Below are 22,174 nucleotides of genomic sequence, written 5' to 3'. Positions count from 1 at the left end.
TCTGTTTCACTGGGCAACAGTTTTAATACCTCAGTACATAATTTACTACATCCTTCTTTCTCAAGTGTTTTTGTAAATCACTCTGTCACTACTTCATTATGAGTCAAACCCGATTCATGGCGTCTCTGCTTGTGGTTCTTTAGGCTGACGTTGTGACTGAACGACTCTCCGCACTGCTCACATGTGAAAGGTTTCTCCCCAGTGTGGACACGCATGTGAGAAGTGAAGTTGTCCATTTGGTTAAAGGAACGCTCACACATTTGGCATTTGAAAGGCTTTTCTCCAGAATGGATGAGTTCATGCCTCCTCAAATGGTTAATATCCTTAAAGCCTTTCACATAGACATCACACATATTTATGTGGCCCTCTGTGGGATGAGACGTGGTTATTGCGTTTGTGAATGCTGCTAAACTTCTCTGGACAATCTGGACAGCTGTACGGTTGATTTTCTTTAGGATGAGTCTGCTCATGGTCCAGTTTTGCCGATCTGGTTTTGAAAACCTTTAGACAGTATTTACACGGGTGATCATAATCCGAATGGAGCTGCGTGTGTTGCGACTTTAAGCCGACTTCGGTGAGGAATCGTTTTCCGCACTCTGGACAGATGAAGAATTTAGACTTGTGTTCACATTTATGTTTTTTTAAACCTCTGGATTCAGGGTTTGCTATGACAAACTTACCACAGTCCTGACACAGTTTATAGAACGGTTTGGATCCGTGCTCCTGTTCGGCATGTTTCTGAAAACTGGCGACGTCATCAAACCGAACAGGAAGCGTTTCGATACGATGCGTTTGAATGTCATCACCTGCACTGCACTGAGCACAGCAGAAGACTTTCTTGTGTCGAAGGACAGAACAAGAGAGCGAGGCCTCAGTCCCACATTGTGTACACCACACCACAAGTTTACCCTGACCGTCCTCCTTTAAAGCTGTGAACATGTCTTCATCCATGGTCACATCAGAGTCTGTGGCTTCTTCGTCTAAACATGGCTCCCACTCATCAGAGCTGTCTTTACTATTAAACTTTCTCTTTCTTTTCTTTCTCACATCTTCTTCCTGCAGACTTGCTTCGTCATCATCACTACGTAAATATGACCCATCCTTTTTGATAAACACCTGCTCACTGCACTCGTTATCAGATGACACAATCTGAACCACAACCTGCAGGATACAGAAAGCTTTTGTTAAAAATGCCTGGAACAACTTTAAACAATCTACATTATAGATGACATTATTTGCTTTTAAGAGTTTCTGATAAAATAAAAGATGCCCTTTGACCTCTATTGCAGACTTTTCATGCATTTTAGAGCTAGTCTAGCTTTCTGACCTTCAGATTCCAGCCTGCTAGAGACAGGCCAGTGTAAATATAAAATCTAACATCGTAAATGTACAAGTCAAGCAGTAATGATGCTAAACCTTTGTAGGTCATATGTAGCTAATAGCACAAATATCTTACCAAGCGTCAAGTAAAGGTTCAGCTTAATCAGTGGGATTGTGGGTAGTTGTTATATGGTACTGATCACATACATACATACATACATACATACATACCTCTTCACCATCCTCATCCTCAAGTATATGTCCTTCCTCAGTATGAAAGTTCTGTGTAGGATCGGCTGAGGGCGGGTGATTTCTCCAATCTCTGTGGTAGCCACAAATCTGGCAGTCCTGTTTGACTGAAAACAGCCTATCACTGCCTTCGATGGTAATACAGCACTCCTTATGACAAAGCCAACAGAACTGGAAGAGCTCCAGCAAACACTGTGTGCTTACAATCACCTCACTGCTCCTGGAAAAAAAATGCCATTCCTTTATTTGAATTATTGGAAAGAAGTTACAAAACCTAAAAGTGACATGGCTGAATTTGGTTTAAAACACAGCACAAAGTATAGACATACATTTTTCGTGATACAATACAATTTTGTGACATACACATATTTGTCTAGTATATTGCAGGTATCACAATAACTGTTACCATTTTTTTATGAAAACATGCCTATGATAATTTCAGAGTACTGTTCTTGGTTGACAGGAGGTGAAGTTAAGACTGTGGTCTTCTGCTGTTGTAGCTCATCCACCTCAAGGTTCAACATTCTGAGCATGCTAAAATGTTTTTCTGCTCACCACAGTTGTAAAGAGTAATTATTTGAGTTCCTTCAGACTTTCTGGCAGTTCAAAACCAATCTGTCCACTTTCAGACGGTCAACAACACTCAGTGCTACCATTTTGTATTAGAGACCGTTGTGTGTGAGATCAGCAATTTCTGAAAAACTCAAACCAGCCCATACTGTCTGGGCTGTAAAGTCTGTACATTCACACACATCAAACTTTTCTTCATTCTGATATTTGGTATAAAAACTAACTGAACCCCTTGACCTGAATTCTGCATTATCATTTTCCATTGCACTGTGGCCCACGATTGGCCAATTAAATGGATGGATGTGCAGGTGTTCCCAGACCATATATATATATATATATATATATATATATATATATATATATATATATATATATATATATATATATAAAATATATATTATATATTTCATTAAATTTCATATTTTTTCACATATCGATGCTATTGGTCAGTCCCCACGTGGGTCTGTTATTTTTACAAGTTATTAACCAATCTAAAGTCTTGAAAATAGCTTGAACACAAATCTCATAACTCCATTGGACACTTCAACTGTCCACCTCTTCCTCACTCCGTGGGAGAGCTTCACGGCATATTTCTCCTCAAGAAGAGTCGCAACGAATCAACATGTCTTCTGAGGTAAATGTCTTCAAAACACTGGGCTCAAAGAAAAAAAAAATCTTGACCCCCGCTAGTTCTGGTGCTCCTCTAAGGACAGGAATTTAGCGCAAGACAACGCGGACTAAACCCTGTGCACTGCAGATAAGGTACGGCGTTTTTTTTAATTTCCTGAAAAATAACGGTTTTGGAGATACAAGGATTCCGCCCGACAGCGACAATATTATATATATATATATATATATATATATATATATATATATATATATATATATATATAAATAAGAGAGAGAGAGAGAGATACAAATAAAAAGAGAAAGAAATAAAAAGTGAATTACTTACTTAAAAATGCTAGTTTCCTGATAAGTCTGAAGGCTCTTGACAGCTATAGAAGAAAATGAGAAAAATACTATAATGAGAATCCTTTCGCGATAACTGCTTACTTTAATTTAGCAACAGATTTTATTCCCAACCTTCACGCCATGACTTCTCTTCCACCTTGGAACATATTGACAGTGGATCAGGAGTGCTTTCTTCAACCAAATTCATCTATAAAAATAATGAATAAACATTGTGCAGTGAAATTTTGTTTTGACAATTCAGTTGCAGTTCAACCGACCTGCAGTTCATTTCATTAATAAATAAAGCCTAGTCTCATGAATTCATTACAAGTTTCCATATAATACCTTCTGAGATCTTCCTTTTCTGGTCATTCTCGAATTAACAAAAGTGCAAGATGATGCAGTATCACGTAGGTTGGTGAATGCGGGTTTGTGATCGGTCTGAGGAAATGATACAACCTCAGACTGAACTGGAAGCGCTGGTCTTGGGTCAACATCCAGGCAGAAATCCTGTAAAGAAATGTCAGACTGTCAATCTGTTAGTAAATCAGCTATAAAACGAGCTTTTTTTTTATGTCAGTTCTTTTCAGAAATTTTCAGTCAGTGATGGTATCAATGACGGTATCAACAAAGAGGCCTACCTGCTCACCTGATAATCACATCCATACTGTATGTGTTTCTTCCCCAAACTGCACAAAACTGTCTAAAATATTTATGTATTCTGAAGCATAACAATTTCCATTTAATGAAACTAAGTGGTCCAAACCTGTTATGGCATGACTATGCTCCTGTTCACAAAGCACAGAGCTCCATGAAGACATGGCTTGTTGAGGTTGGAGTAGAAAAACTCCAGAGATCTGAACTCAATCCTACTGAGCACTTTTTGAGATGAACTGGAACAGAGACTGCAACCCAGATCCACCTGACATCACTAATGCTCAAATCCTCAACAACATGCTCCCAAATCTAGTGGAAAGCCTTCCCAAGAAAAGTGGAGATTATTAGAACAGCAAAGGAGCAAATAATATGGATGTGTGTATACCATTATGCTCGTATATATGTTTGTTACACTACAGGGTATCCCAAAAGTCACTATCAGATAGCCTTTAAGAACGACAAACGAATAACATATAGAAATCTTTCTCATGGCTGGATCTGGAAGCTGCCACAAGGTTAAGATGAACTTTAACAGGAAACACAGTGAGCATCAAACATATTAACAACTTCCAAAAGAAGTGCCCTAAAATTGTCAAGTACCAAAGTGAGACTAGTGTACACAGTCCCTTGTATAGGAAAGTTGTGTGTGTGTATATATATTACATATATACACACACACACACACATCTATATACATATACATTATATATATATATATATATATTCCTACCACTTCATACTGAACTGCTCTAGAACAGACTTATAAAAGGTTTAAAGTTGTTTATAACCATAGCTGTACTTATCACCTTTATTTCTGACAGTGTACTAGCCTGTTAAAGTCAGATGCACGAGCGCGTGCGCGCGCGCTTACCTTAGCTTTACTGCTCTGAGGTAAATTTTGCGTAAAAACAGACGGAACCGCGGAATGTTCAAGAGCGTTATATAAAGACAGTTTTTTATAATCCTGAGGTAAAAAGTGATCACTGCACACTCGGAGGTGTTTCACACTGTCTCTGCTAATAACACCGGCGGCAAGTCGGTGCTTCATGGCTACAAGCCACAGCCTGCAAAACTCAACATCTTTCGGAAATCTGTGGAAATGTTGTCTAGAAGAACGTCTTCCCTTGTTACTGCATTCCGGCACACAACATTTAGTCACCATCTTGATAACACGCTTGACATTAATGTTTCTTGACAGAACCGAAAGCTCCACCGTTACCTCAGAAACAAGTCGCTTCACAAGCTTTAGTCAGGGCTGATTTTCACAATAAAAGTCACACAGAATGTTTATTTACATACACTTATCATATAAAACATACTTAGGCTTAGAAAACAATCAACCTGTTTATAATAAATGTAGAGTTATAATTACACAAGATCTCAGACAGCTTGTCAACACCACGGCTCATTTACTATAACGTCACATTAACATTGCTGTCATTTAGCAGACACACTTATCCAGAGTGACTTACAATTTATTTCAATTTATACAACTGAGCAATTGAGGGTTAAGGGCCTTGCTCAGGGGCCCAGCAGTGGCAGCTTGGTGGACCTGGGATTCAAACCCATGACCTTCCAGTCAGTAGTCCAACACCTTAAACACTAAGCTACCACATCCCTAACATACCACGTAACATAGCAGTGTAACACTAAATAGTGGTAATTGTAACCTAGTGTTTGTTCAGGTGCTTTTGGATGTTTGCCTTTATTTCTTTATTTAACGGCAAGTAGCATATTTATCTTTACTGATAGAAAAAAGAGCTTAACATGAAGAAATACCACTTGACCATGACGACTGTCTGGTATTTACTGTATATGGCCCTGAATTGGGAAGAACAACAGAACAATACCCAACTACAATATTGCAATGTTAATGATGTTCACTGACTTCACAATGGTGATATTTCTGACATTCTGAGTTGATGGCTTCTCAATAATTAAAAGTCAAGCCAGCAAATCTGAATGAGGAACTCATTCATTCATTCATTTACTACCGCTTATCCGAGCTTCTCTGACCCGAGAAGCTCGGATAAGCGGTAGTAAATGAATGAATGAATGAGTTCCTCATTCAGATTTGCTGGCTTGACTTTTAATTATTGAGAAGGAGCCTGTGCCTGTGCCTATCTCAGGCGTCATCGGGCATCAAGGCAGGATACACCCTGGACGGAGTGCCATCCCATCACAGGGCACACACACTCTCATTCACTCACACAATTACACACTACGGACAATTTTCCAGAGATGCCAATCAACCTACCATGCATGTCTTTGGACCGGGGGAAAAAAACAGAGTAACCGGAGGAAACCCCCGAGGCACAGGGAGAACATGCAAACTCCACACACACAAGGCGGAGGCGAGAATCGAACCCCCAACCCTGGAGGTGTGAGGTGAACGTGCTAACCACTAAGCCACCGTGCCCCCTCCGAATGAGGAACTGATTACAATGTTATACAGAATGTTATACACAATGTTATACACAATTACAATGTTGTAATGTTATAAAAGAAGCCAGTCACTGTTGTTGTTGTAAAAATGTAAAAGCTAAACATGTAAAAGTTAGCTAAATACCTTGTGCCATTTACTGTACATCATACAACAATCTGTGACCCAATTTTTAGTTTGCGTGACAAATAAAAATAAAAAACCCACAACAGCCCAAGAACAAGCTCTACTACCTTTGTTTCAGGAACCTGGATATTCTCCTTTCCTTCAGACACACGATGACTCTCAGCCTGGTGGAGGTTTTGTCCTCCACCATCACTTGTCACTGTGCCCACACATTTGCTCAGATGATCCACAAATCTGTTCTTCTTCTCCAATAACTTGTGACATTTGGGACAGTGGAAATGTGAAACAGGCTTGCAGTTCAGTCCACACTTGAAGATTACAAATCCTGCAACAAAACAACTATAACATGAAAAAAGAAGAAGGAGGAAGCTGGTATTTGTTATTCTTACATGGATCATTCTGTAGCAAATGTATAATACACAATGAATACTTTTGTAAAATATCTAATTGAGTGTTTGTGCAACAATATGCAGCAGCAGCGACACACAAAAGCAGTTGCTTGCCTTTAAATTTGACAGCCCTCTTTTCATGGGCTCTAATGTGTTTCCTCACTTTGCTCTCCACGGTTGGCTTAAACACCTCAGGCTTGCAGAATGGACAGTGATATTTAGTGCAGCACTGCACACATTTCGCCAGCTGAATCGGCCGTCCAGTTTGGATTGTAACATGCAGCTATAAAATAATAAAAATAAAATATAAGACCAAAATAAAGCCCTTGTCATCAAGTTTCTAGTATCAAGTGTGTCTACAAGTATTACCTCTGGCCATCATACCCATATGTGGTTCTTCCACTGAACACTACTTAACCCCAATGATATGCTCAAGCACAAATGGGTGTGGTGGTCAGAGGTACGCAGACTTTTTGCCACGTAGTTTAAATGCTCTACTCTGTCATTAAACTCTCATCTTGACAGCTATACATGAACATGGTGTGAGTATATTTCTAGCAGGTTTTCTTCTGGTGAACATGGATATATATGTCATGTCATAATTCATTATATGTTGAATTTATTAACAGAAATCTTCAGGCATTGTAATGGCTATAGCTGTCACAATAATAACCGATTTAATCAGCCTGCTCTTTATTTTCTTTTCCCTTTTAAAACCGTATGTGGGTCATCTTCTTCATAATACATGCTTGATACGGATGAGTAAAAATTGCTCTCCTGCCCTTGATATAAAAAAAGAAACGACTAAACAATGGAAGGAAGGAAGGAAGGAAGGAAGGAAGGAAGGAAGAGGAAGGATGGATGGATGGATGGATGGATGGATGGATGGATGGATGGATGGAAGGAAGTAAGGAAAAAGTGAAAGAAAGGAAAAAAGGAAAGAAAGAAAAATAAATAAGCCTCACCTGCTCTTCAAGAATAACAGCTGAGTGACTCTCCTGCTCTTCAGACATATCACAACTATCCACATCCTCCTTAATAGACACATTTTGCAGGTCCTCCTTTAACAAGAAGAGATTCTCTCTATCCCCATGTGCCACTGTGCCCACACATTTCACCAGATGCTCCAGGAACTTGTTCTTTTTCTCCACTAACTTACTACATTTTGGGCAGTGAAAATGTGAAACAGCCTTGCAGTTCAAGCCACATTTAAAGATTGCATATTCTGGAAAGAAATATGTATATGGAGTATATTTTTATATAGAAAAGAATAAAATTATATAAATAATGTACAATCGTTGCATGGTAAAAATATTTAATTTCCTGTCGAGCATGTGCACTGGGCAGTCGCTTGCCTTTAAATTTGACAGCTCTCTTTTCATGCGCTTTAATGTGCTTCCTCACTTTGCTCTTCACGGTTGGCTTAAAAATCTCAGGCTTGCAGAATGGACAGTGATATTTAGTACAGCACTGCAGACATTTTGTCAGCTGAATCGGCCCTCCGTTTTGGATTGTAACATGCAGCTGTAAAAGAAAAGGACAGAAAAATCCAGTAGAGGACTGTAGTAAAATTTGATTGATATCATCTGTATCATCAGTTGGGTATGCCATCAGGAACTATTAGACACAACACTTTCCATTATACCTACCATTATAGACCACCAGAAACACATTACAATACAACAGGAACCTTTAGAAAGCTCTACAGCTCTACATTAATGCTGGAGTTGGTTTTCCTACCTATATGTATTAGTATTTACAAAGTCATAAATAACTACAAAATACCATATGTCTTTCTCATAGCATTAAACTAGCTCCCTGGTCAACACTTTAGCCAGACAGTTAACATGGCTACTTCTAGAAAGCTATGTTAAATGGATGAATGGATTATGAAAGATAATTTTCATACCTTCTTCATGATTCTTTCTTCAAATGTTCTCTTTCTTGCATATGGTCACACTTCAGCTGGGCTTCTTCCACCCATTCTACTGGGCTGCTGGTGGAGGTCAGAGTTAGTACTGAGGGCTGAACTCCATATATTATACATAATGCATACCATAATGTATTTTGTATATTTTATTCTTTTGGAACGCCTTACAACCTTATTTTATAAAATGTGTACTGCTTAGTCAAATGATACAATCTGTATACAATCTCAGACAGTCCTTACTAAGCTCATAGCTCCAGCACAAAACTCTCAGGAATCTAAGGAAGCAATTTTCTTTTGCCATATCTTACAAAATACATTTTTTGTAATTGGGAGCCTGTGTACATTACCATCTGCTGGCAGAATGGAAAATTAACTATCTGTCTTTTTTCAATCTGTAGAAACAAATAAATTATTTAATCATGAGAAGTCTTTAAGAAGATTGTATAGAGCATTGTTGGGTTTCGGTGTGTAGAGTTCCACGACTTGCTGTTGAACTTCTACACAATAACATTGGTACAGAGATAAAGAGACTGCACAACTAGCTCTTTTCTGACCTTAAATCACTGTAAATCATACTTTCATACTACTGCTGTGGAGTGTGACATCACAAGTGAACATGGATAGCTCAAGAAAGTCTCTATAGATAAACACGTCTTGATGTACATTTGTGACAGCACTGGGTAAACAAAGGTAAATAAACATTCCCATGTTTTTACAAATTGAAATTTCACAAAGAACTGTTCCATTTTTATGCTACTCGTAAACATGCATTAGACACTATAATGCATTTATATCTGCTGGGGTCATTATGTACTGTTTATAGTAGGGTGCATGTGTACATGGAAGATACACAAAGAGCTCATGTTATACACATGTTCATGTTCTCAGCCTTAGGATTTAAGGCTTAGGATTATTAACTTATAACTGCACATTCTTTTATTCCTTTGTTTACACAGTTATTCCTCTTCTACTATAGCGATTCAAACGGTATCATTTACACATGAATGAAACGACATGCTTGTTACAGCTTTATGAATGAATTTATTCCTGTGTATCAATCCGCAAGACAAGTTAGTTCCTGTGTTAGTTTCGTTTAGCAGCAATAAAGTTTTCCAGCACCAGCCTCTCTGTATACCTGAACTTAATAAATAAATAAATACAATTATTTTAACAAGAAAAAAAAAGATACTGAGAGATACAGATGTGAATAATGAAATGTTCACCATATTAACAAATGGTGGTTTGAATTATAGCCATTTTTCAGCACCACTGATATTAATATGCCTAACGTTAGTCGCAAATACTAACTTATTAATTAACTGATTGTTAATAATCACATTTAATAAACAGCAATCCGATGCGCGCGTGCACGCAGCTTTTTAATTATGTTAATTAATAGCCGAATCACGGGTCTATATGTCTATATATACTACCTCAGTGTTAGTGCAGGGAGGTAACATCCATGTCACATCTAACAGACCTGACAAACCATTCTCCAGTACATCCAGTACATCCAGTATCTCCAGTATACAACTTCCACAACACAGCTCTGTTATCTGAAGCCAAGCTGATGAGCCAATCAGGTTGCAGATCTGCCTTCCGAAGTTCCTGCTCAAGAGCCAATCATATTCCGTGGAATTACGTCACGTCCTAGATGAAAGCTAATTTCTGTAAATGTCTATAAACGAATGTTTGTCAGATATGGAGTTGCAACCAGTATAGAAATCTGTATAAGACACAAAGGTTAAAACAGACAAAAGTATATGGACACATAAACATCCCATTCCCTTTGCTTTTATAATAAGCTCCACTCTTCTGGGAAGTGTTTCCATGGCTATGGGGGTTAGGGCAGTAATGTGGCCCAACAATGATGTCCGGCACGTTCCAGTTCATACCAGATGTTTTCAGTGGGGTTGTGGTAAGGGTTCGAGTTCGTTCACGTCAAAATTAAACATACCATGTCTTCATAGAGCTCTGTGCACTGGGGCATTGTCATGCTATCTCTTAGTTCCAGAGAAAGGAAACTGTAATGTTAGAGCATACAGAGACATTCAGGTTTTTTAAAATCTTGTCTCTACCTATAAAAATATTAGTATTTATGTTACAACTTTGTTGCACACAAAACTGCTGCACACTCAGACATGATCTCTGCACTCCTTAAAGCTGTGTACGTTTTATCTTTTGCGTTCATAAACTTACTACAGCTACTACTAATGTGTTTTACCTGTGAAATTCCTTAAAACACACTTTAGTGAAATCGTCAAGCAATAAAAATAAGTTTTCCCAGAAATGGTTCTGTAATTTGTGTTTATTGTGCAGGCACAAGAGAGAAAGTACAACTGAGTTAAAGGCAAAATATTATTTATTACATGCTTAATATATGCACCCTCAATAGACTTTTATTATAAACATCTTATTCTAGATCATTTATCATTTCCACTTCCTGAGTCAAACCAGATTCATGGCGTCTCAACTTGTGGTTCTTCAGGCTGACGTTGTGACTGAACGACACTCCGCACTGCTCACATGTGAAAGGTTTCTCCCCAGTGTGGACACGCATGTGAGAAGTGAGGTTGTCCATTTGGTTAAAGGAACGCTCACATGTTTGGCATTTGAAAGGCTTTTCTCCAGAATGGATAAGTTCATGCCTTCTCAGATGGTTAATATCCTTAAAGCCTTTCACACAGACATCACACGCATATTTATGTGGCCCTCTGTGGGATGAGACGTGGTTATTGCGTTTGTGAATGCTGCTAAACTTCTCTGGACAATCTGGACAGCTGTACGGTTGATTTTCCTTAGGATGAGTCTGCTCATGGTCCAGTTTTGCCGATCTGGTTTTGAAAACCTTTAGACAGTATTTACACGGGTGATCATAATCCGAATGGAGCTGCGTGTGGTGCGACTTTAAGCCAACTTCGGTGAGGAATCTTTTTCCGCACTCTGGACAGATGAAGAATTTAGACTTGTGTTCACATTTATGTTTTTTTAAACCTCTGGATTCAGGGTTTGCTATGACAAACTTACCACAGTCCTGACACAGTTTGTAGAACGGTTTGGAGCCGTGCTCCTGTTCGGCATGTTTCTGAAAACTGGCGACGTCATCAAACCGAACAGGAAGCGTTTCGATACGATGCGTTTGAATGTCGTCACCTGCACTGCACTGAGCACAGCAGAAGACTTTCTTGTGTCGAAGGACAGAACAAGAGAGCGAGGCCTCGGTCCCACATTGTGTACACCACACCACAAGTTTACCCTGACCTTCCTCCTTTAAAGCTGTGAACATGTCTTCATCCATGGTCACATCAGAGTCTGTGGCTTCTTCGTCTAAACATGGCTCCCACTCATCAGAGCTGTCTTTACTATTAAACTTTCTCTTTCTTTTCTTTCTCACATCTTCTTCCTGCAGACTTGCTTCGTCATCATCACTACGTAAATATGACCCATCCTTTTCGATAAACACCTGCTCACTGCACTCATTATCAGATGACACAATCTGAACCACAACCTGCAGGATACAGAAAGCTTTTGTTAAGGACACTTAGGATAATATTAGTATTATTACTGCACACTGTTTTCTATTTTATGATCTTTAATATAATTTATTTTATGAAACTGTAGTACAAAGACTTTTCACTTTTTTAAATGTGCTCGTGTTGTTTGAGAAAGAACAAATACTTCTGCACACCTCCTCGTCGTCTTCATGCTTCAGTGAATGTTCTATCTCAGTATGAATGATCTGAGTAGGTTCAGCTGAAGGCGGGTGACTCCTCCAGTCTCTGTGGTAGCTGCAGCTCTGACAGTCTTGTGTGACTGAAAACAGCCTCTCATTGCCCTCAATGGTAATACAGCACTCTTTATGACAAAGCCAGCAGAACTGGAAGAGATCCAGCAAACACTGTGTGTTCACAATCACCTCATTGCTCCTGAAAAAAATAAGGACAGATTTTCAGAATTTCTGTTTCAGTGCCTTGTAAAGCCTCTCATTCTATTACTCTTATTGTGTTACATTCTGGAGCTGCAATAAAATAAAGAAAAAGATAAGATAAAGATTGTATATCAGGAATCTACAAAATAGCCCATAATATGAAGTTAGCAGAAAATCAGTGCTTGCGAATAAAACCCCTATGCTTGCCACCAGAAGTCAGGAGTCTGTAGAATGGAGTGAATTTGTGTGCAATTTAAAGGTTACAAGATACATAAATACAGTTATTCCTGGAATGCACTACAAGATGATGGAAAATTTAAGCAAACTGTGCAAACAGGAGACAACAAAGTTCTGGAAAAGTATTAATCATGGCTTGGATATATAATCAGAAACCACAAACTTAAAAGATTATGAAGACAGAGCAACATTATATCCCTTAAAAAATATAAACGGATAGAATATGGTAGACTAGTGACTCTGCCAAGAGGAGGCTGTGCACAAAATTTCAGTGATTAGATAAGAAGGCAATAGTCAATAGCAGTAAACAAGAGGCCAAGGGTAGCTCTGAAGTAGTTGGAGTTATCCACCAGGACAGGACGGTCATTGCTGAGATACTTCACAAAAGAAGAGATGTAAGAACTGAAACAAAGCCTTAGGAGATACACAGCACTTCTTAGTAACCAGAGAAAGTAAGCCATGCAAAAAAGCATGGTGGTGTTAGTATAATTTGTGTGTGCGTGTGTGTGATGGTGGTGGCGGCATCAGGGTGGGGGCACTTTTCATTAGCATCTTCATGCATTAATATATCTTCTGAAATGTCTGTGTAGATTCATCCAAAGATGGGTGACTCTGCAGTGAAGCATGTTGGTGCTAGGAATCTAGGCAGAATTGAGGGCAGTCCAAGAAGAAATCCTCAATTTCTGTCCAAGAGGGGTTAATAGAAACACAGCCAACAAATGTCTGCCATTTTTATATCTTATTTGTGTCACAGTTATTATTTGTGTCACAATCATACACAGTGAAATTACACATACTATTCATTTCTGTTTAAAACCAAGAGAGAAAAAAGAAGTCATGTCCCTTACCTAAAAATGTTACATCCTTGAGGAGTCTGAAGGCTTTTGACCGCTGTGAGGATTAAAAAATAAATCCAAATGAATCCATGAGTAGATAATAACTTGAAGCTAACATGCATAATCAGAAGTTCCTCCTGCCTTTAATCCATGAGCTCTCTTCCACCTCAGAACATGTTGTGACTGAAGCAGGTGCATTTTCTTTTCCAGAAAACCCCTTTAACATCAAAAAAATAAAGATTATATGTAGTACATTCCAACTTTAGTTATCAGCAAGTCTGGCCCTGAAGATATTATACTACCACGTGGTGACCGGTGCTGTTAAAGGTGGTGTGCACGATGTTTGAAAGCCAATGTTGATATTTGAAATCACCAAAACAAACACGCCCCTAACCCAAATGGGTGTTACCCGTTTTGATAGCTCCACCCCACACATACATTCTGTATGTGCTGGGGCAGCTGGCCGAGGGTATATTTTTATCAATAAATGAGTAATACTAGGTTAATAAAAATGTGTTTTTGTAGTACTGTGTGTTGTACTGTGAAAGGTTTAGTTCCGTTTCATGCGAAAGACAACGAACAACAACAAGAACCCGAGGCAGAGTTAACAGCAGGTATATTGCCGCATATTGACAAGACACTCCCCTTTATGCTAATGTCAGACATGCACACTGAACACTCTCTCCGCCACGTATTGAGAAGACACGCCCCTTTCTGCTCATTGGCTACATGTTTGCTTTGTTGGTCGGCCCGACTCAGTTTTCTGAAGCATTTTTCAAACATTGTACACCCCACCTTTAAGTATTATATGAATTAGTTTATTATAACACAACAAATAGTTATGTTCATTATTGAGGTCATAGGAACTGACAACACTTATCCAAACACGAAAGCTATAAAGCAAAAAAAAGTTTATAAATAATGTCAGTATGGGATTAATGTGTTCGGTTAGTGGATTAAAAAAAAAATTAAAAAAATCTACGGCTCAAATACATAAACAAAATGTTCCTGTATGGGATTAAACAGTTGGGTTATGCCTGCGTTAAGTGTAGATTTAGTTCACAGTTATGCTTCCTACATATTTTTCACTTTTCTAGATTTATAGTTAAATTCTATTTTTATTCTAACATTTTAATTTTATGCTTGGACTTTTTATGACCTGGACTTTCTAAAAAAGCCGTCACTGAGTGTTGTTCTGTGTACATGGTTGTGTATGATACAAATCAAATTAGAAGTCATGGAAAATGTCCAGAACTTTTTTTTATTAATCTTATGTTTGGTTTGTTGTGACCTTGTAAAGGATAAAGGAGATGTATCTGTATCTATACTAGATAAATGGGAGTTTAATCTCCTGTTATATATATTTTTAGATACTTTTATAGACACAAGTATGGTAATTAATGTCCAAAGCACTAAGTGACTAAAGCTCTGAAACACCAGTTTTGATATTTGCAAAAATATATATAAAAAAAAGGGGAAAATAAACTAGAATAGAAAATGGGTTTTAAAAATGGCGGACGTTCTGACGCTGCATGATGACGTAAAATTGATTAGTGTTTGTAAGCTAAGAATATTGTGTGAGGTAAAATAACGTATTCTCAAAACAAAACTGACCCAAATAAAAGTACACAGTTGATGTTTGAGTCGAAAAATCTATAAATGTACCTCAGGTTGACTTTTAATATGGATCTGAGAAGGTCTTCTACCCGGCTTGCGTTTTGTCTGGAATAAAGTCGGAATTGCTGTTTTCTTTAAAACCTTTTTTGGTGGACATCCCAGTAATTCAGCCTTTAAATCCCTCTCATAGTCGTCAGGTCTGAAATGTTGGCTACACACTCGTAAATACGCGTATTTCTTCTCCGTTTTGTTTACAACCTTCCCGATAGCCGCTAACCATTTACTGCAAAGCTCCAAGTCTTTTTCAGGGAAACGGTGAAAAACGACGCCTTTAACTTTGGCCTGTTTGCGTTTCCCACATCCAGGGACACTGCACCTCCACGACATGCTTCAGATAAACACGTATAACGCAAGCAGGGTTGCCACATCCACCAAAAACAAAACCGCAAACACGCCCCCCCCACACACACACACACACAGTTCACACATTTTCTAGACACCTAAGTTGTTGTTTTTTTTTAGTTTAATTTCATATCAAATACTTCATTAACGTATCAGTATGTTAGATTTGATCAGATGTCCTCATACTTTTGGACATACACAGTGTAAGAAATACAAAACTGTAAGAAAATTAAAGGATGAGGGTGAAGATCTTAATGAAGAACAAGAAGTTTATTCCAACATAGCAGTAACAAAACACGTGAAATACTTTGGGTTCATCAGAGTCAAGGAAAACACACAGGACAAATCCTTCTCAAGCATTTCTGCAGGGGATGTGGTAGCCTAGTGCTTAAGGTGTTGGGCTACCAATCAGAAGGTTGAGTGCAATTCCCACAACCACCAAGCTGCCACTGCTGGGCCCCTGAACAAGGCCCTTAACCCTCAATTGCTCATGTTGTATGAAAAAAAAACAAGATAAAATGTAACTCGCTCTGGATAAGGGCGTCTGCTAAATGCTGTAAATGTAAGCATTTTATACTGTTTTCAGTCTTTGTAGTTTAAATGAGGTTCAGTGTAAGAACTGAGTATCTCCAAAATGCCTGGGTCACACATTGTCGTCTAGTAGGATGTCTTTAAATGTTAATCATGGTCAAGTACACCTTGGATTGGTATTGTTACAGTTATCACCCAAATGGTCACTTTAAATGGTAATCACAGTCACATAGACCCCTTGTTAGTGGCGATCCTCGATGTCCTGCTGCCGCTCCCATACTAACAATTTAATCACGTTTATTCATTAGTTCATTAAGTTCTTTCCGATGTGTATCTTGGGAGTGGAATCTGGGTGCATACAATCTTTCATGTCTTACAACAGGTTACCCTTTGTTTATACATGTATTATATATTTTCCTATATTTCACAGTCTTTAAGAATGACTTTGGTAAAAGAAGGCCATGGTGCATGAGAAAAAGATCAACAGTTCTTCATAAGCGTGAGACATGACTTCATGTGTGTTTACAGAGAAATAGCAATGTAGAGGATGTTAAAAAGGATTAATTTTTCCCTTGTGTATAGAGAATATTTTGGACATCCTGTGGGGAATTTGCAAACATTTTAAGCATTGTCCTTCCTCATATCTGCAATGATGGTTGTTCGCTCTAGATACTGTTGTGCAGTCAAAAATGTGAAGCTATACGAATAACCATGTGACTTGTTACTAGTAAAGGAAACAGATGAAGTTAAGTAATTCTGCTTATTGTTTATTTAAGTGCCTGCTTTACAAAGACACTGCAGGAGTCTTCAGGGATAAAACTTTTGTTATGATGGTACACAGTACAGCCTCTTTGGATATCATTAAGTCAGTGACAACAAAGAGAGCATCAAAATCTGTAACTTCCAAAATGTCTCACATGATCTGCTGATATAAATCAGACTCGTTAACAGTTTCTTTCGAAGGATACTGTTCCTGTTTTCTGCCTGGACTAAAGTCAGAGAGAACCTAAAAAATGTTCTCCATTGCCGCCCAATGTGATGCATTTTATATTAAGGCAGTCAGAGCGTTACTATGGAGCTCCCACTGCTGCACTCATCCCCTTATTCTGTACATCATTAAGCACTTCTTTTTCCTGAGTCAAACCTGAGTCATGGCGTCTCTGCTTGTGGTTCTTCAGGCTGACGTTGTGACTGAACGACTCTCCACACTCCTCACACACAAAAGGTCTCTCTCCAGTGTGGACACGCATGTGAGCACCAAGATTTTCCATTCGGTTAAAGGAACGCTCACATACTTGACATTTAAAAGGCTTTTCTCCAGAATGAATTAGCTTATGTCTCCTTAGCCTGTTAATATCCCTGAAGCCTTTCTCACAAACATCACACACATATTTATGTGGTCCTCGGTGCGACTTAACATGGTTATTTCTTTTGTGAATATTGTCAAACTTCTCTGAACAGTCCGGACACCTGTACGGTTGATTTTCTTTAGGATGAGTCTGCTCATGCTCCAGTTTTGTTGACCTGGTTTTGAAGACCTTTAGACAGTATTTACACGGGTGATCATAATCCGAATGGAGCTGAGTGTAGTGTGTCTTTAGGCCGCCCTCAGTGAGGAACCTTTTTCCGCACTCTGGACAAATGATGAATTTGATTTTATGCTCACATACATGCTCTTTTTTTGCTATGACAAACTTACCACAGTCCTGACACAGTATATAAAACGGTTTGGATCCGTGCTCCTGTTCTGCATGTTTCTGAAAACCAGCGACATCATCAAACCGAACAGAATGTGTTTCAATATCGTCACCTGCACCGCACTGAGCACAGCAGTAGACTTTCTTGTGTCGAAGGACAGAACAAGAGAGCGAGGCCTCGGCCCCACATGGTGTACACCACACCACAAGTTTACCCTGACAGTCCTCCTTTAAAGCTGTGAACATGTCTTCATCCATGGTCACATCAGAGTCTGTGGCCTCTTCGTCTAAATCTAGTTCCTGTTCGTCTGAACTGTCTTTCATTTTAGACATCTTTATTTTCTTTTTTACTTCCTCTTCCTGCAGGTTTGTGTCTTCATCGTTACTAGATAAGTATGACCCACCCTCTTCGGTGAGCTCTTGTTCTTGGCTCTGCTCACTGCACTTGTTACTTGTAGATCCAGTCTGTACCACCATCTGCAGGATAGAGAGATGTTGTCATCAACATAGATATAGTATAGATACAGACATAGTAGCTGATTACATAAATACACACCTCTTCATGCTTCCCTGTATGTTGTATCTCAGTATGAACGGTCGGCGTAGTGTCGTCTGAAGGCGGGTGACTCCTCCAGTCTCTGTGGTAGCTGCAGCTCTGACAGTCTTGTGTGACTGAAAACAGCCTCTCACTGCCCTCAATGGTAATACAACACTCTTTATGACAAAGCCAGCAGAACTGGAAGAGCTCCAGCAAACACTGTGTGTTCACCAACACCTCGCGACTCCTGCAAAAAAAGGCTTGCTTGTTGTTTATTTAGTATACTGTTTAATTATTCTGAAATAAAATTGGACACAAATACACAAGACATTTTCAATAGATGCACAGTAGATTTGAACAGGAGTTGCTTACTTGAAAATGTTAGATCCTTGAGGAGTCTGAAGCCTCCTAATAGCTGTTGGGAAAGAAGTAAATAAGAAAACCATCTACTTCAAGCCAAGTCAGTAATAATCTTAGCTTATTGTGTTCAACAAGGTTTAAACTCAGGCCTCTACCTTTACGCCATGATATTTCTTCAACCTCAGAACATGTCAAGTGAAGAGCAGGTGCATTTTCCTTTCCAGAAGAAACCTATCAAAAATGAATAAATATAATACATTTTTAACCACAAATTAAAAAAAAAACACATCTTCCAAATATCCGTGAATCCTCCAATGTGTACTGCAACAGCTATATATGGTTGAAATGACAATAAAAGCTTCTTCACTTGACTTGACAAAGAAGCACCACCACATACATGTGTGAGGGTCAGATGCCTACATACTTTTGGCCATCTTTTGAACTATTACACAAATTCACAAAGTTATTTTGTCAGGTTATACTTTGCATTCTCACAGGTAAGCTTGCTAGTTACTGTATACTATAAGTAAAAACGAATGTTTTTGTATGTACTGTATATGTATATAGCAGGAAAGCTCTAAAACAAACACACACCTTTACCTCAGGTTGACTTTTATTATGGATCTGAGAAGGTCTTCTACCCGGCTTGCGTTTTGTCTGGAATAAAGTCGGAATTGCTGTTTTCTTTAAAACCTTTTTTGGTGGACATCCCAGTAATTCAGCCTTTAAATCCCTCTCATAGTCGTCAGGTCTGAAATGTTGACTACACACTCGTAAAGACGCGTATTTCTTCTCCGTTTTGTTTACAACCTTCCCGATAGCCGCTAACCATTTACTGCAAAGCTCCAAGTCTTTTTCAGGGAAACGGTGAAAAACGACGCCTTTAACTTTGGCCTGTTTGCGTTTCCCACATCCAGGGACACTGCACCTCCACGACATGCTTCAGATAGAGTCTCAAGTCTGATCCACAGCTTTAAATATGACAAAACTATTTTGTTTCTTTTTCCACGTTAATTGTTTCTTCGAGGTTTTCTTCTTCCTTGTGCATCGTGATCACTGCCCTCTACTGTAAAGGTGCTTTCAATGGGATGGTAAACTGTTTACTCTATCAGAAACCCCTTTAAAGGTACAATAGTCAATAATTTTCACTTCTTGCTAGTACAAATAATATAGAAATATATGTAGAAATGCTGACAAAACAATTACAGTTCAAGACATTATATTGACATGTCCTCAATGTCCCTTACACATCATTAGAAATAACTGCAACTTAATTGTTAGGTACTGTATCCTAGGTATGAATACATTCATTCTCTGTACTACATGAATTCTTTCCACATATTATTTATTTATTTATTTTCTGTAGAGTGTAGATATGCATTTACTTCAGCCAAAGGAAAAAAAAAACTTTTTTTGCCATACATTTTAAGCCGATGTTAGAGATTTGAGGCCTATTTTATGTAAATGAATGTTGTCATGCACAAGCACATGTGTATACATCTGTGTCACCCATGTGTAATAAATAGCAATGTTATTGTACACTCAGGTGAGTCTTACACACATATTTAGAACTTGTTTTCTTGATGTTTTGATAAATGAGACCCTATGATACTGAATACAAGAAAGTAAGTTCTTTTAATAATAGCAAACCATCTGGACTGAAATTTATCCATGCTGTTTTTCCAACTGTGTAAACATCAAGTCAAGTCAAGTCAAGAAGATTTTATTGTCATTTCAACCATATATAGCTGTTGCAGTACACAGTGAAATGAGACAAAGTTTCTCTAGGAACATGGTGCTACAAAAAACAAAGACAGAGCTAAGGACTTAGTAAGTAGTCCTAGATTCATAAAGTGCAACTGTGCAACCTGGTGCAAACAGTGCAGGACAAAATACAAACAAGACAGTGCAGGACAAAAGACAGTGCAAACAAATAATACAAGACAATACACAAAAGACAATACACAAAAACAGCGTCGACCAGTGTAAATACTGTATGTCCAACCAATATTACATGTGCGGAAATACTGGAACGAACACATTACTATTATAGCAGCCTGAGGTTGGGTTAGTTACCTGAGGTTGGGATGCAACATGGGATGCAACGTTTAATCAATGTTAAAACGTCAACAGTAATCAATGTTAAACATGATTTATGTATGAAAACATAATTATAATGTATGTTTTCTCCTTTTGTGTTGGGCTGAGCGTCTAAATGATTAAGAATGTAAAGACAAAGGTTTGGAAATTTCATAAAACCACATATATTACCTTAACTCTCACATAAATAAAAGTAAATGACTTTTTAGTATCTTCCACATGGGCTTCTTAGTGACTGTGTATGTGGGTGGACGTTGTAGCCTTTTTCAAATTGGTGAAGGAAAAATAAAATTAATAAATGGTTGAATTCAAATCTTTCTGTAATTCCCACAAACAAAACATCTTCGACCCAAGTTTATAACATTTATACTCCAGTAATAAATATATTAGCTTGCTGTTAGCTCATAGTGGTTTGTGGGTGATTTCTAAGTAAAAATATTACGTATTCTAGTTTTGACTTCATCATCTCTTTGACTACATTAATTCTCTCCATAAATTGTCATTTTTCTTCTGTACAATGTGGAGACATGGAGTCCTACAATGTGTGACAGAAGAAAAGAAGAAAAATGTTGGTTTCTGAAGGTAGTTTTGACAATATATTTGAAGTGTTAAGTGTCAAAAAAATATTATTTTGCTCTACTTCAGGCAACAGTATATTCTTAGAACTTTTGACATGCTAATCTCTAGCATTTTGAGCAGGTTATACTGTACTTTTGTTTACCATATAACACTCATATAAATAAATGAAGTCATGCACTAGCACATCACATCCATTGTGTTCAGCTGTGTCTAACAATGTGTAATAAATAGCGCTTTACTTGTAAATTGAGGTGAGCCGTACACAGATTTAGAATTTTTTTGTTGCATTTTTAATAAATGAGACCCAAAGATGCTCAATAATGACACAGTAAATATTGTAAAACAGAATACAAATATGTTAATGGAAAAGAATACTTTTTGTGTAAATATGCTGAAATTTTTAGCATCTAACAAAGAATTTTTGTTTAAAAAAATTATTTATTCTATTACCCTTCAACCATAATAGTTATTTTTATATTTGTAATAGCGCTGTTAAAATCATCTGGATTATGATTTACTGTAGATTGAATGTTATGCCAGATAAACAGATACACAGAGAATGCAAAATTACATGAATACATGAAGAGAAGGATGAACATCTTTCCATGAACATTACAGCTTCACAAGTAGTATTGTCAGAGACTGGGTCTATGCCCTGCTGGAGCACTGGGGGGCGCTAGCAGGTGTATTGTTCTTATCTTCATGTGATTA

At 38.1% G+C, this 22,174-nt stretch overlaps 2 protein-coding genes and 1 pseudogene across 3 annotated transcripts; all 3 read right to left on the bottom strand.

Annotated features, from left to right (window-relative positions):
* Positions 1–4: 4 nt before the first annotated feature.
* LOC132849064 (uncharacterized) lies at positions 5–10,164 on the bottom strand (annotated as a pseudogene).
* Positions 10,165–10,928: 764 nt separating this feature from the next.
* On the bottom strand, positions 10,929–15,687 carry LOC132849071 (zinc finger protein 835-like). The gene is made up of 5 exons (XM_060875259.1): positions 15,305–15,687; positions 13,781–13,856; positions 13,652–13,694; positions 12,327–12,564; positions 10,929–12,146 (listed from the first exon to the last, which is right to left on the bottom strand). The coding sequence occupies exons 1-5, from the start codon at positions 15,641–15,643 to the stop codon at positions 11,052–11,054; spliced, it is 1,791 nt and encodes a 596-aa protein (XP_060731242.1). The 5' UTR covers positions 15,644–15,687; the 3' UTR covers positions 10,929–11,051.
* Positions 15,688–15,909: 222 nt separating this feature from the next.
* On the bottom strand, positions 15,910–19,806 carry LOC132849057 (zinc finger protein 98-like). Of its 2 annotated transcripts, none has more exons than XM_060875233.1 (5): positions 19,379–19,806; positions 18,940–19,015; positions 18,797–18,839; positions 18,443–18,671; positions 15,910–18,363 (listed from the first exon to the last, which is right to left on the bottom strand). In XM_060875233.1, the coding sequence occupies exons 1-5, from the start codon at positions 19,721–19,723 to the stop codon at positions 17,260–17,262; spliced, it is 1,797 nt and encodes a 598-aa protein (XP_060731216.1). In that variant the 5' UTR covers positions 19,724–19,806; the 3' UTR covers positions 15,910–17,259. The 2 variants fall into 2 exon arrangements, with proteins under 2 accessions (XP_060731216.1, XP_060731217.1); XM_060875234.1 differs by having other exon boundaries at positions 19,385–19,805.
* Between the last annotated feature and the right edge of the window lie 2,368 nt (positions 19,807–22,174).

Source organism: Tachysurus vachellii, chromosome 7 (assembly GCF_030014155.1).
Source record: "Tachysurus vachellii isolate PV-2020 chromosome 7, HZAU_Pvac_v1, whole genome shotgun sequence".
NCBI classification, from domain to species: Eukaryota; Metazoa; Chordata; class Actinopteri; order Siluriformes; family Bagridae; genus Tachysurus; species Tachysurus vachellii.
This window is presented reverse-complemented; position numbering and strand designations above follow the sequence as displayed.